The sequence below is a fragment of the Ovis canadensis genome, chromosome 14, assembly GCF_042477335.2.
Source record: "Ovis canadensis isolate MfBH-ARS-UI-01 breed Bighorn chromosome 14, ARS-UI_OviCan_v2, whole genome shotgun sequence".
Lineage (NCBI taxonomy): Eukaryota > Metazoa > Chordata > Mammalia > Artiodactyla > Bovidae > Ovis > Ovis canadensis.
In genome coordinates, this window is record NC_091258.1 from 26366521 (window position 1) to 26381827 (window position 15307).

The 15307-nt window shown below is 56.7% G+C and overlaps 1 protein-coding gene across 1 annotated transcript in view; it reads left to right on the plus strand.

Moving 5' to 3' along the window:
- Positions 1 to 15307, plus strand: part of JPH3 (junctophilin 3) — a 77028-nt gene that overhangs the window by 23662 nt on the left and 38059 nt on the right. Inside the window, exon 2 of the mRNA XM_069552625.1 lies at positions 6547 to 7324. Coding sequence (XP_069408726.1) covers positions 6547 to 7324 — 778 coding nt within the window. The remainder of the gene's footprint in view (positions 1 to 6546; positions 7325 to 15307) is intronic.

The following is a 15307-nucleotide window of genomic DNA, read 5'->3' on the forward strand; positions in this document are numbered from 1 at the left end:
TCCCCTGTCAGGGAATCGAACCCCTGTCTCCCACATGACAGGCGGGAATGCTCACCACTATGCTGGTCATTTCTTTCCTCACCTTCCAAATGCTCAGTAAAATGCTACTCCATACAGCTTTTTGCCTGAACAAATACACCAAATTCTGTACATATACACAGTATACACGCATTTCATATTTGTATATTTTCTCTCATTGCTTGCTATAAGTTATGTACAATTGACCCTTGGACAGTGTCAGGATAAGGGGCTCCGACCCTCCACGAATTTGAAAATCTATGTATAATTGATAGTCAACCTCAGGGTATGCAGTTCCACAGTATCTGCAGTTCTGCATCTGCGGATTCAACCACTGTAGCTTTTACCTTTGGAAGAAAAACCAGTATAATTGGACCCTCAAACCCGTGGTATTTTTGTGCTCATATATAGAATCGTTTCCCCTCATGTTTGTTGGCTCCCCCGTGTCCTCCGTCTTCTGTGGTTTGCTTCCTCGTCTCGGTGGAGTACATCCTACAGTAGCTTCCTGAGAAAGGATGCATGGAAGATAGTTGTTGTGGCTTAATTACTTGGTCAATTGGTTGTATATGTAGTTTTAGATTGAAAATCATTTTTGATCCGAATCTGAGTGAGAGAAATTCCCGCCGAAGTCTTGGTCTCGGTGTTGATGCAGAAGGGTCTCATGCCGTGCTCTCAGCCCTTCTCGTGAAGTTTCTTTTTCTTCTCTGGAAGCGCTCGGGGTCTTGCTTTGCTCACTGAGGTTCTGAAGTTTCACTGGGCTTGGGCTGTGCCTCTCTGCTTGGTCGTGCAGGGTGTCTTGAGCCCTTTCAGCCTGGATGCTCACATCCTTCAGTTCTGGGGCACTTTCCCAGTTTGCATCTTTGGTAAGTTTCCTTCCTTGCTTTCTGGAGCTCCTAGTATATAGATTTGAAGCCTTCCACATGACTCATGGATGGCTCTAAATTTCTTCTATCTCTCACTACTTTGCCTACCTCTTTTTGTTCTAGTTTCTAAAACATTTCCTTGGCTTTATCATCCAACTCACATCAAAATTTTTATTTTGGCCATTCCACTTTCAATTTCCAGGAAATCTTTTTCTCTGATTTTCTTTTCCTTTTTTTGAAAATTGCATTTGATACTTTTTGAAGGTGCAGCATCTCATCTCTATGAGGATTTACCATTTGGTGTCCACACCCTGCATTTCCCATGATTCTCTCCAGTTTTACCCTAGGTGAGGTTCTTTCCTGCCCCCTCACCGTCAGGTGCCATGGGTGAGCATCCTTCCAGGGTGGGGCCCTGGCCTGAGCACCCCCACCACCCCCACCCTGTCTGCTGTGGGCTCCATGCCCTTCCCAGGAAGAACAGTCCCTGTCCCGCCCGGGGCTTGCTCTTGGAGGATGCAGCATCTGGCTGGACTGACCTGCCTTGTCCCCAGACTGGTCCTTGAAACTAACACAACATTGACAGTTGAACACGTTGTGTCTGTGATGAACGCATTGGAAGGACTTCAGTGGATGAGGCTGGGGAGGGGTTTCCACAGTAAGAAAATAAAAGCGTGTGAGAGACGCTAGGGCTCTGGGGAGACCTGAGTAAGTCAGCAAGAACAGACTGTGCACAGCACCCAAGAGCCTGGCGGCGGGGGTGAGGCCTGGATCTCCGCTGGCTGAGCGCCGTGGAGCAGAGCCAGCTTTTTAATTTGGACCCGGTGGTGTCCAGAACCAGACGGCGCCAGTGTCCATGGTGTGCCCAGAGCGATGGTCACAGTGGCCCTCCAGTGGGTCCCTGAGCACAGTGTTGGCCTTCCCGGAAGGTTCGTCAGGAATGCAGGGGCTGTGGCCAGGAGCTCAGGGATGTTGGACAGCCCCGCAAGCCTGAGACCTGCTGGTGTTCATACCTCACTGGCTCTTCTCTGCAGGCCTGGGTCGCTCCAGTTGGCATCTCACAGGCCACGTTTGGGAGGTTTGTTTCCTTACCTGAGGTCCACTGAGCTCTAGTTCTGAGTTCTGGGTGACGGGGGTCATCCCTCATCTTCATTTGCAATGTGCAGAGTCCCTGAGTGGGTCACCTGCGTGCCACCCTACCCCCCTGAGGTTACCTGCCCCCCCACCCCCAGGTGCCCCCTGAATGATTCATCTGCATTTGGGTGTCTCCCTGTGAGGGGCAGACACAGGGCTTGTGGGGCCCCAGGTCGGGGTACGGAGTGCAGACAGGAAGTTGCCCCTGCCCTGGGGTCTGCGCCACCCAGACTGACCCCGCAGCATCGCAAGGGCTCCCCTGCGGGGCCACCCGCGGTCTTCTCTCTGCACTGGGCTGGCTTCTGTCCACATGCAAGCTGCTTGGCATATAAAACAAAACGGTGGACTTAGTCTCTTTCAAGAACCAACCAGATTCAATGAGACAGCCATGGGGAACCAGGGGTTTGATTTCAACCTGTCCTCTACTGGCCCAAACAAGAAAGGGAGATGGGAGGAGAAGAAAGGACCTGGCCCAGCAGGGGCCAGCCCAGAGCCCCCACTTTGGGAGAAGCTGGCTCCTGGCTGAAGGCCTGTCTTCTTTCTCCTGATCTGGACCAGCCCCGAAGCTGGGCCCAGCTATCCCAGCAGGTCACAGCAGAGCTGATCAGGAGTGTATTTCTGTAATAACAAAATTCATTTTTCTTACTGATATCAGCTGTAAATTCAGAAATCAAAAGTGCAAATACAATAAAACTGCACGCCCTGAGCAAGGAAGGCTCAACTGCCCGCGTCACACCGTGTGCAGGAGGCCATACCCACGGCTCCATGTGTCTAGAGGATGGTTATGGTCGTCACCCCCATGTCACAGATGAATTGGGAGATCTGAGAGGTGGAGTGAGGACCCCAGGTCTGGGGTAAGTAGAAAGCCCCTGCTCTGAACTCGGGGCTCCTGAGTCCCGGTGCCCAAGCCCCAGGCTCCAGCACCGCTGGGCAGGCTGGCCCAGCAGGGCCCCAGCAACCACAGGCATTTGTTTCAAAGCCCCGACGCCCTCATTCTGCTTAAATCACCTAGAATATGACCAGTTCATCTTCTGTCTTGATATGTTTCTCACTGTGCATGCAAAGTTGCTTCAGTCATGTCTAATTCTGCGACCCCATGGACGGTAGCCTGCCAGCCTCCTCTGTCCATGGGATTCTCTAGGCCAGAGTACTGGAGTTGCCATGTCCTCCTCCTGGGGATCTTCCCAACCCAGGGATCGAACCAACGTCTCTTACGTCTCCTGCATTGGCAGGAGGGTTTTTTACCCCTAGCACAACCTGGGAAGCCCATTTCTCACTGCTTCTGTTCATTTTTCTGCTACCAGTTATTACCATCTAATTCCAGACCGTCTTGATCACCCCAAAAGGAAACCCTGACCCCGATAGCCGTCATTCTCGTCCTCCCTCCCCCAGCCCCTGGTGACCACCAACCTGCTATCTCCCTGGAATGTCCGTTGAGGCTGTGTATTTTAAAGCGGAGGCTGGCTGTGCGGAGCCTTCTCTTCAGCATTCGCTCCTGTCTGGGCACACCTTCTGCACACATCTCTGACCCTCTCCAGCCTCAGCTCACCTGTCCAGGGACCTCTGGAATCATGGAATTCAGGCATAGTATGCCGAGCAGCTTTTTCGCTGGTGTGAAAAGAGACTCACCTCTGCAGGGCTGCGTGGCCTGTGGAAGGCCAGGGCAGCAGGACCCGGGAGCTCAGCGTGGGAGGGAGGCTCGAATCCCCACCTGGGACCCTTGCTTTGCCTGCGCCGATGCTCAGAGCAAGCTGCAGCTTGCCTTTGCCTCCGTGTATGCGATGGACTCCGCGTCCACGTCTGGAAGGTGGAACAATGCCCTCCAGCCTGTGGGGACGTCGTTCAGACTCCAAGATCGGCACAGGGAGGCCCACTTCCCGACGCCTCCCTGTTATTACCCTTTTATCTGAGGGAGGGGGTGTGGGCAATCATTTTCTCAGGGATGGAAGTGGCCCACACCTCACAGGATGCCAGGTGTGGCTTCCAGCCTGGTGCCCTCTGGACAAGGGTAGGCAGGACCTCACTGCGTGCAGAGCCCTGGCAGGGGGAGGACGCGAACCCTGGGGTTGAATCCTGTCGCTCTTTGAGCCTGTTTCCTCACCTGCCAGGTAAAGTGCTGTTTATCCCTAAGGGTTTCTTCCTTAACCGAATTTTCTTTCATTTTGTAAACTTTCTGTTTTATATTGGAGTATAGTTGATTTACAGTGTTGTGACAGTTTCAAGTGTACAGCTAAGGGATTCAGTTTTACGTATCCCTAAGGTTTTAATGACGGTGATGGACAATAGTTGGTGATTACTGAGCATTAACAACCTTTCCGCACTTTACGTGGATTACCGCATTTAATCCACACAGCCACCTTCCCTGTTTTACAGGTGAGGAAACTGAGGCATGGGAACTTAAAGCAGACATTCCCAAGGTCACAAATGCAGAGAGAGTGGAGCTGGGAACTCGATTCCGTGTCTGCCCCCCTCTGAGTCCTCCCTCTACCCCCATACCCACGACCTCCACGAGGCTGCGTGTGGAGCCCCCGTGTGTCCTCAGCTATATGCTCAGCCTGCCTTGAGGGGGTGCAGGGGTGTTGGTGGGGAGGTGGGCTGAGTCTCTTCATGCAAGGGCATCCTCAGCTTTGTGGGGGCCTGCCAGAGAAACCTGGGGTGACATGTTGGGAGACCCCAGCGGGGGCGGTTGGATTCAACAAATAAACACATGGGACATTTAGTTAACCCTGAATTTCAGATCATCAGTCTGATTGTTTCTAGCCTATGTCCCATGTAACACTCTCTAAAAATTACTTGTCCATGTGGAATTCAGATTTAACTCGGGGTCCTGTGTTTTATCTGTCCTCAACCCACAAGTGGGGCAGGAAGCTGGGAGCCAGAGATCCCTGCAACAGCTGCTGGCTCCCAGCTTGAACTGGCCACAGGAAGGCCGCTGTGTGGTGGAAGGGTCTGGCCTTAAAGGGCCAGCTTCCCACAGCCACCCACCCAGGACGGGAGGAGCCATCCAGGACTGAAAGGCTAGTCCAGCGTCCCTCTCACAACCCAGGGTGCAGGTCCAGGCTCTCTGCCTCAGCAAGGGCAGCTGTGGCCCAAGGGAAGAAAAGCTGTTGGTATTGGGGGGGGTGGGAGGATGGAAGACGGTGGAGCGCCCCGCCCTGCTGTGTGAGGAATGCCATTTAATTTGCATAACTACCTAATGCAGGAGAAATGGAGACCCGGCCTGTAAAAGAGTCACACAGCCAATAAGCAGAGCAAGAATATGAGCCCAGTGCTGTGATGTTTTAGCTTGAGTGTGGTGAGATATATAGATAACATAAAACTCGCCACTTGAACCATTTCTAAGTGCACAGTTCAGTGGCGTCAATCACTCTTACAGTGTCACACAGCCATCACCTCTGCCTGTTTTCAGGACTACCGTCCCCCCAAACAGTAACTCTGTACCCAATAAGCAGTAATTGCCCGTTCCCTGCCCCAGCCCCGGCCCCACCATCTACTTTCAGGCTGTCTGGTTTGACTCCTGGATATCTCCTGTGAGAGGAATCAAATAGCGAGTGTCCCTTGTGACATGTTTATTTCACCGAACATGGTGTCCTCAGGGTTCATCCATGTTGTGGCAAATGGCAGGATGGCCTTCCTCTTGAGGCTGCATGAACAATGTTTCATTGTTGGATGGACCACATTTTCTCTGGCTTTTGTGAGTAGTGCTGCTGGGCTCGTGCAGGTACGAGTGTCTATGTCTCCACTTTGGATTCTTTTGGAGACATCAGGTCCAGTCTTCCCAACTCTTCTTGGATGCCTCCAGCAATGGAGAACTCACTACCTCCCAGTGTCGTCAGTACCCAGTCTGTAGCCTGGCTCTGTGTGCTTATATCTGTCACTCATGAGCCCCACGAGGCCAGTGTGGAGCAGCTCACCTGGGGTGTGCTTCTTTGTCTCTCCCACACCCTTATGCCCATGTGCCTGAGGAGCTCTGCTGTTCACTCCTGACTGCATCTGACTCCTCTCTCCCCATCCCTGAGCCCTAAGGGAGCAGAATTCAGCTTCAAGAAACAGGAGGGATAGGTCTTTAAAAATGACCACCGGGGAGTAACAGGGAAACTTATACTACCATATGTAAAATAGATAGCCAAGGGGGAAGTTGCTGTAAGGCTCAGGAAATTCAAACAGGGCTCTGTATCAACCTAGAGGAGTAGGATGGGGAGGGAGATGGGAGGGAGTTTCAAAAGAGAGGGGATATATGTATACCTATGGGTGATTCATGTTGCATTTTGACAGAAAACAGCAAAATTCTGTTAAGCAATTATTCTTTAATAAAAAATAAATAAATTTTTAAAATAAATTAAGAAAAGAATGGTATACTTTAGGCAGCACACAAAGAAATGACCACCCGTGATAGCAATGGTCAAACCACCTGGGGGCTGACTGCCTCGCTGTGAACCTGGCCGAGTTGCCCCAGGACGGGGCGAACCGCGAACCGTGGAGGCCGCCTCACCCCTCCCGCCCGCGAGCCTCACCCTCTCCTTTGTCTCCGCAGGGACCTACCAGGGCCAGTGGGTCGGCGGCATGCGCCAGGGCTACGGCGTGCGGCAGAGTGTCCCCTACGGCATGGCGGCGGTCATCCGCTCGCCCCTGAGGACCTCCATCAACTCCCTGCGCAGCGAGCACACCAATGGCGCGGCGCTTCACCCCGACGCCTCCCCCGCCGTGGCCGGCAGCCCCGCCGTGTCCCGCGGGGGCTTCGTGCTGGTGGCGCACAGCGACTCCGAGATCCTCAAGAGCAAGAAGAAAGGGCTGTTCCGGCGCTCGCTGCTGAGCGGGCTGAAGCTGCGCAAGTCGGAGTCCAAGAGCAGCCTGGCCAGCCAGCGCAGCAAGCAGAGCTCCTTCCGCAGCGAGGCCGGCATGAGCTCGGTCAGCTCCACGGCCAGCGACATCCACTCCACCATCAGCCTGGGCGAGGGCGAGGCCGAGCTGTCGGCCATCGAGGACGACATCGACGCCACCACCACCGAGACCTACGTGGGCGAGTGGAAGAGCGACAAGCGCTCGGGCTTCGGCGTGAGCCAGCGCTCGGATGGGCTCAAGTACGAGGGCGAGTGGGCAGGCAACCGGCGGCACGGCTACGGCTGCATGACCTTCCCCGACGGCACGAAGGAGGAGGGCAAGTACAAGCAGAACATCCTCGTGAGCGGCAAGCGCAAGAACCTCATCCCGCTGCGCGCCAGCAAGATCCGCGAGAAGGTGGACCGGGCCGTGGAGGCGGCCGAGCGGGCGGCCACCATCGCCAAGCAGAAGGCGGAGATCGCGGCCTCCAGGTAGGAGGGTGAGGGGCGGCGTGATAGGGGGTGGGGCGCGGGGCGGTTCTGGGCCGCCGGACCTGGTCTGGTTGGTTGGGCTGCCTGGTTCGATGCCTAAGCGTGTGTTTCTCAAACTATGCCCCGTGGAACCCTGGTGTTCCTCAGAGGTGGTGCAAGGAGATGGTTGGTCTGAGGAGGCTCTGGGTCTTACAGGCTCCCCTCAAATGGAGCAAACCTCCCTTCCCCTCTCTTCCTTGTTTTATATGCTGGTGTTTGATGGAGAATGATGTTGGCCATTCTCTTAGTAGGATGCATAGCACAGCTGCTGGCTGAGAGGAAGGTGTGTGCCCCCACGGCTGCATCCCCAGGCAGCATGGAGTCCCCCGGTGCTGCAGGGATGTGGGAGGCAGGGGGTAGCTGTCCCGGCCACCCCAGCCTGAGGCAGATTCTCCACAGGCCCTGGAGATGGCACCAAGTGAACAGGGCTGGGCTGTGGGCGCTGGCCCAGGAGTCACTTGCAACTTGGTGCTGTCGGCCATCAGCTGTTCTCAGTGGGACATGGGGCTCACTGTGTGGGTTCAGAAGCCTCCAGACCCTAAGCAGGGTCCAGAGTTGACTGTAGGTGGGCGCTGTGTTGGCTATTGAGGTGGCTTTGTATTGGTGCAGGGGTGGGAACTTCAGAACTGGTAGAAGGGGTCCCTGGGTCCCCCCAGGAAGCACAGATGAAAGTGTGTGAGCCTGGGTCTGCCCCGTGCTGCTGCTGCGGGAGACGCGGACAACAGGAACTGCCAGCCCCAGGTTGAAGGAAGCCACCCAGTTGAAAACCAGGGCCCCCGGGTGGCCACGCTCCTGGGTTCTCAGGGTACCATTCCTGACTTGAGTGTGTCGAGAGCTTCCGGCCAGCTGTGTACTTTTCCGGGTCAGGGTAGGGCCCTGGGGTCAGCCCCGAGGATCATGGGGCCTAGGACAGGAGTCTGGGGGCACTTTAGATGCCTCAGGCTGCCCGGACAGGAGGTGTCCAGGAGGACAGACACTGAGTCTTTCTGGATGATTCTGAATTCCCGGCCAAGGCAGGCTGGGGTTATTCCAGGGAGACACCCAGCTCAATTACGGCTCAGGCCTTCCCAACCTCATCACTAATAAAACTTTATTGTAGCCTATTTGGTTCTGATTTTCAGCGACCTTCCACCCATACTGGAAGAACAAAAAAAGGTGGCTGTGGTTTGTTGGCAGGATATCTGCCACTCACATCCAAGATCTTAGAGGGGAACGAAACCCATTCCAAGAAGCCAAGGGGAAAAAGGAATTACTGCCTGAATGTCGGGGTCCAGCCCTGCTCTGTTCACCCCTTCCAGTTCCCCCAGAAGTGTTCAACGATAAATAGGAGCAGCTTTTATCACTGCTCCTCTGGTATTGTACAATCAAATTTGGTTCCCTGGTTATTTTTTCCTTTATGAATGTATAACCCTTGCTCCACATAGAAAAACGGAATGATGGAACATGAAAGGCAAGGAGCAGCCTAAGGGCAGGTCGCATGCATCACCCAGAGACCCGGCTGGTGTTGGGCTTTTTTCTTTCCTTCCAATAGTTCATCTGTTTTTTACCATTTGTGTTTGTTTGTCTTGTTGACCTCAGAGGATACGAGGCACTTTATAGGGCAGGGGGTCAGTGTCGTCAGAAATTTAGAGGCTTGTGAGGCAAGAAGCACAAAGATTTCATGGACAGTATGCCCTGGAATTGGCTATTTTATTTTTGCTAGTATTTATTTATTTGGCTGCGCCGAGTCTTGGTTGTAGTAACGGGATCTTCAATCTTTGTTGCGGCTGCAGGATCTTTAGTTGTGGTGTGCGAACTCTGAGTCGTGGCATGTGGGATCTAGTTCCCTGACCAGGGATTGAACCCGGGCCCCCTGCATTGGAAGTGTGGGGTCTTAGCCTCTGGACCACCAGGGAAGTTCTGATTTTATTTGAAAGTCTGTCACTCAGGTGAACCTCTTGGAACTGGGGACATGGGATGCAGGGCAGTTTTCTGACACAGTCCCAGAACCTGGGGGGTGCTGGTCTCTAAGAAGGAGTACATGGATGTGGTGGTGTGGGTGGAGCTCAGAGCCAGCTCCCTGAGGACCCCTACCTGGGCCCCCATGCAGCTGCCTGCCTGCTGCAAAGGCCTGAGGGTGGCTCCGTGAATTGCGTGCTGGCTCGCTGAACATCCAGCCTGGCCCACCACTGCTGAGCAGCCCGGGGAGGGCACTAACCCTCTCTGGGCTGGGTCCTTGTAGACAGATGGCATGGAGCAGCATGCAGTGCCCTCAGCGAGTGTGGGACCTGGCTACCCTCCCAGGTGACCCCTGAACCAGGTTGGCCCCTCGCCTTGCACCCCGGCCTGCGGGGAGGTGGGTGTGAATGCACACCCTGATGTGGTCTCAGCCTGGCTGCCTCATAGTGCCCTGGGCCACCATCAGAGGTGGGAGGGGACAGTGTCCTCAGTCCCCAGACACAGTGAGGACGAGCCTCCATTCCAGGCTGCGGCAGGAGCTGCACTTGCCTGCGTTTTCTCAATGGGCTTAGATTTAAAAAAAAAAAGAGAGAGAAGCCAGAGGCTGCCGTCCTGGAGAGTGAAGCCAGTGGACGCCCTGGAGCCCCGAGGCCCGCCCTCCACCGGAGCGTGAAAGCGGCCGCGGCAGCCGCGTGGGGCCGCGGAGCGGCTGGCCCCGGCGGGCTGCAGTCACTGTCACAGCCAGGAGCCGGCCTGGCGTCAGCGAGCCGCGTCCTCGGGCCTAGGAGGGCGCAGTCGCTGAGCCGAGCCAGCCAGAAACGGTTCTGTGTGTGTGTGTGTGTGTGTGTGTGTTCTCTCTCCCAGTGTGAGGACCTCCTGGAGGGCGGCTGCCGTGAGGACGCCACGGGCCTTCCTGGGAAGGGGGACGGCACGGAGCTTGGGGTCCCAGACGGGGTCCTGTTCCCTCTGTTTCAGAGTGAACTGCACCCACCCTGGCTTTTAGGGCCAGGGCCGGGCCACATGGCTGAGATGGGAAGCTGGGGTTCCTCCTGAGCGCCGGGTCTGCAGGTTGGTCCCCATCATCGCTGCCCGTCGTGCAGGCTGGCATCACCAGGGATACACAGGCAGCCTGCCCAGAGATGCCAAGCTCCTCGACAGGGGTGCCACCTGGGCTCTAGAGCCCTGCCCCAGCCCCCTCAGGACGTGTGTAAAATGCAGATGCCTCAGCAGATCCTGGTGGGGCTTGAGAACCTGTATTCCTGGGGAGCTCCTGGGATGCTAGTGCTTGCTGGGCCCCCAGGGCGGGGAGCAGATATGCCTGCGGCCGAGGTGGGAGGTGGAGGAGCTTCCTGCCCAATCAGGTAACGTGGAGCCCGGGCTGAGGGAAAGGTGTGCCAGGCTGGTCAGTCTGCAGAGATAGGCGGGCTCAGAGGCCCCGCTGGCCTACCCTGGGGTGCACAAAAGCTGGTTCTGAATGAATGAATGAAGCTAGTTCTGAATGAATGAATGAATGAAGATGCTCAGCCCCGCCCCTTCTCATCGTCAGGGGCCTGGCCGCCTCCTTCGGTTCTGAAACCTGGAGGCAAGGCCGTGGCCACCGTGGAGCTGGGCCAGGTTCCCCAGGAGCCACAGCCACATCGTTCATCCCGGGAGGATCACGGGTCTGTTCTTGCTCCTGGGTGCCCGCAGACTCTCCAGGGCGAGAGGCGGACCCACCGCGAACCAGCAGGGCAGCGTCCTCAGCAAAGCCTGCAGGATAGAACTGCAAGTTCCCACAGGTTTGGTCTGTCTCTGGCCGGACCTCCTGTAGACGTGGTCAGTCCTGATCCAGGGGCGCTGTGGGGCCTGGCGGGTCAGCTGACTCCACGGGGGGAGGAGAGGCAAATTTCCCCCAAGGTCCTGGATGGTAGGGGTTACACCAGAGCCTGAGTTTGGTGAATGTGACAGCTCGCTGTCCTCACCCGAGACCCTGCGGGGACCAGAGAGGGAGGGGCTGGGTGTGGAACAGTCGCTCCTGTCCCCGCTGCCTCTTCTTGGCCAGGCTGCCCTCTGGCGCTAAACCCGCAGCCTGGAGCGTGGAGGCGGCTCTGCTTCCTGGGAGTGACTGCTGCGCTCGGGGGTGAGAGGGGAGGAGGTGTGGCGGGGCGGCCTCGCGGTTCCAGGCTGCGGGGTCCCCGCGGGGCAGGGGTGTTGGGGCAGGAGGTGCGCCAAGGCTGCCAGTGGTCGTGGTGGTCGGCAGGGCTGTGACCACAGGCCTGCGTGCTGCCCATCAGCTGATACCTGTCTCCTGATGCTTTGCTGAGTGAGCAGAGTCGTGGGCAGGTGGAGCTAGGAGGGACCTTGACCTGACGTTTAGGTGGAAGATGACAAGTTCCTGGCAGGGGGCAGCCATTCCTCCTTCCTGCACCCATGGGGGGCTGCACACCACATCCTCGCGCCAGGCCGGCCGGCCCTTCTGAAGGACGGGAGTGGTCCCCGCCAGCGAGGTGGGAAAGCGGGCTCTGAGCGCAGCCTGGCTGAGTCAGGCCCCCGTGCTGGCAGGGCGGAGCCAGTCTCAGAGCCAGGCAGTGGCCCAGGCAGGACTAGAACTCACATCTCCGCGCTGCCTGCTGCCCTGTGCCTGCTCTCAGCCCCTTCAGATCTGGGCCCAGATTGGGGGCTCTGTGAATAGAGGGGTGCTGGCTGCCTTCCATGAAGTGCTCTTGAAATCCAGCCCTGCCCCTGGACAGAAGGGCGTCACGCATGAAACCTCGGTGAGGTCTGCTCAGGGACAGGCGTCTACGTCCCCAGTCGCCTTTTTATGTCGATCCTGGGCTGGCGTCTGTCTGGGCCTCGGGGAGACCTGTTTGCTTTAAGCCTTCTGCTGTGGCTTCTCTCTCTCTCCTTTTTTGTTGCTGTGCGGGCTTCTCTCTAGCTGCAGTGTGCAGGCTTCTCATTGCGGTGGCTTCTCTTGTTGCAGAGCGCAGGTTCTAGGGCGAACGGGCTTCAGTAGAGGCTCCCGGGCTCCAGGGATGGAACCCATGTCTCCTGCTTCCGCAGGTGAATTCTTTACCACTGAGCCACCAGGGAAGCCGTGCTGTGGCTTCTCTGCCCCTGTCAGTTACGTGTCTTCAGCAGGTCGTCCCCAGAGCCTGGGGGGGCAGGGGGACAGTGCATGAGCCCAATGTGGGTCAAGACAGGGAGGGCGCATTATCTGCAGGGGAGACGGCCTGGGGCTGTCTCACTGGGGCATCTTTCCCTCTTAAAGAAAACAAAATATTTAAGGACCTGAAATCAGGGTGGGGGTTGTGGTTTATTATGGGATTAAAATATGTTCATATCATTCCTTGTTAAAATGTAATACATCCCTGTAAAAATACTAAAGCAATAAGGGAGATGGCTTCCCAGGTGGCCCTAGTGGTAAAGAATCTGCCTGCCGGTTCAATCCCAGGGTTGGGAAGATCCCCTGGAGAAGGAAATGGCAACCCACTCCAGTGTTCTTCCTGGGAGAATCCCATGGACAGAGGAACCTGGCAGGCTACAGTCCCGGGGGTTGTAAAGAGCTGGACACACTGAGTAATGGAGCGCTCACACAATGAGGCAGACAGCATCGAGTAGGCATGTCCCACCGTGGGCTGTCCATCTCCTTAGAGGAAATCACAGTTTTTTCAACGTGTGTACAGATAACCATATCACACCTACAGGATTCTGGGTCACGGTGAAGGAGTCGTACTGTCGACCTGTTCTGCGGCTTGGTTCCCTTTTCCCCTCACTTATGTCAAAGACCTCTTTCCGTGTCGGGTTTTTGCCCTGGTGCCTGTGTCATATTCTATGTTACGGGTGCACCACCACTGTCCAGCCGTTAGATGTGGTCGCTTCAGTCGTGTCTGACTCTTTGCAACCCCAGGGACTGTAGCCCACCAGGCTCCTCTGTCCATGGGACTCTCCAGGCAAGAAGACTGGAGTGGGTTGCCACGCCCTCCCCCAGGGGATCTTTCCGACCCAGGGATCGACCCCTCGTCTCTTGTGTCTCCTGCATTGGCAGGCAGTCCTTTACCATTAGCGCCACCTGGGAAGCCTGGCCCAAGTCTGCATCCCATCCTGCAGTCTTACAAGGCAGCTAAGACTGTGCTTGTCTGCCTGGCTCCGCTGCTGGCACAGGTCTTCCCCACCGCGACCCCTAGAGCAAGTGTGCGTGGCTGAGGGACTGGTGCAAGGTGCTGCCTCATCCTGGTGCCAGGCTCCATCACCTTACCTTGGCTGGGAGGGAGGGCTGCAGGAGGAGGCGGTGGGGCGGCCTTGAGTGACTGCTCTGTCGTTGAGGGGTTTCTCCCTGCAGTCAGCCAGTGACAGCCCCCTGTCCCCACCAAGAAGCCTGCATCCTGATAATTCCTGGAACCTGTGGACGTGTGACCTTCCTGGGGAAAAGGGACTTGGCGGATGAGATTACATTCGGCGCTGCTCAGGATGGCTTGGGTGGGGGCCCAGTGTCATCACAAGCGTCCTTGTTGGAGGGAGGCGAGAGGGCAAAGTAAGTGATGTTGCAAGTGGCAGTCAGGATGACGTGGCCACAAGCCAGGGGGTGCTGGTGCCTCCAGACGCTGGAAGGGAGGAGATGGATCTCCCTGGAGCCTCCATCGGGAACCGGCCCCAGTTCAGCCGATAAGACAGATTCGTTCTGGACTTCTGACCTCCGGAACCGTAGGATAATGAGTGTATGCTGTTCTGGGCTGCTGCAGCTCCATAGGAAGCCCATGCGCCCCCAGCTCTGGCCCCGGGTGGGCTGTGTCACCGGTGTCCCCCTTCTAGAGGGGGCAGGCCCGGCCCCTTCCCGCCCCCGGCAGGAGACCTGCTCTGCAGCCGTGCTTCCAGGCCCTGCGGAGATGGACTCTCGGTGAGGAGTACGTGCGGCTTCCTGCCTCCGGGGGAGGGCCGGCCACACGCCAGGAGAGGCCTTCTGGTGGGCGACAGCCATCTGTTCCGGCTCTGGCCTCCCAACGTTAAAAAAAAAGAAGGAGCAGAAGAGGCCGGGGAATGGGGTGCCAGGTCCTGGAAATACCTGGGTCAGGGGCCGGCCTGAGGGCCCCTGGGGGTGTGAGGCCGCGGAACCCCCAGACCTGGCTTCACCCCAAAGACCCAGGAGCACTTGGCCTTGGGCCTGCATGTCGCGTCTGTGAGCCGCTTCCTGGGGCTGGAGGGTGTCGGCTTGGGGTGCCAGGCTGTGCCCACACCTCTGTCACCTCCGGTCCTCGCGTGTGGGGTCGGGGATTCAGGCTGTCAGATGGGATTAGGATCGCTGCCCGCTTTGCTCTGGGCCACTTGTCAGACAGACGCGTGGAGCTCTGACTCACCCACGGGCAGCTTTCCCACCTGGCATCAGAAGGCGCCTGGGGTGACCTGGGCCCTGTGTTGGCCGTGTCCAGGAGATCCCTGGCCCAGGGTTCTGGGCTGGGGGGCTGTTGAACTCGCCCCTTCACAGAGAAGCTGTGGGCTTTTCCACAGCCCTGGAGGATGGGCCTCCCACGTGGCCTTGGTGACCTGTCCCCAGACTTGGTGGCGCAGGGATTTTTCATCCTAATCTAAACCCAAGCCCTTCTGTTACCACTCGCGCCTGTTTCTTTCCTGTTGTTGAGGGAAACAGTAAAACGATCTGCTGTTAGCAGGTCTGTGGCCTCAGGCAAGGGACATAAACTCCCTGCATCTCCAATTTCTACCCTGTGAAATGGGTTGAAGAGGTGATGTGCCCAGTAGGGTCGTTGTGGAGAGTGACATGTCACCGGGAAAGACAGGACACCAGCTGTCTTCCTCGTGACATGTTAGAGCAGGCAAGAGGGGTGAGGGGGTGTAGGGGAGACTCCCCTGCCCTTGACCCCTTTAACCCCTGGGCAGCCACGGAGCCTCAGTCTCCTCACCCGAGTGCCTGCCTCCCTAGATGTGGAAACGACCATATCCACACTCGTCAGATCCGAGTTTAATTTGAGTTTAAACTGAGGAGTTTCAACAAATCAAAGTTTGCTTCAATGCAGC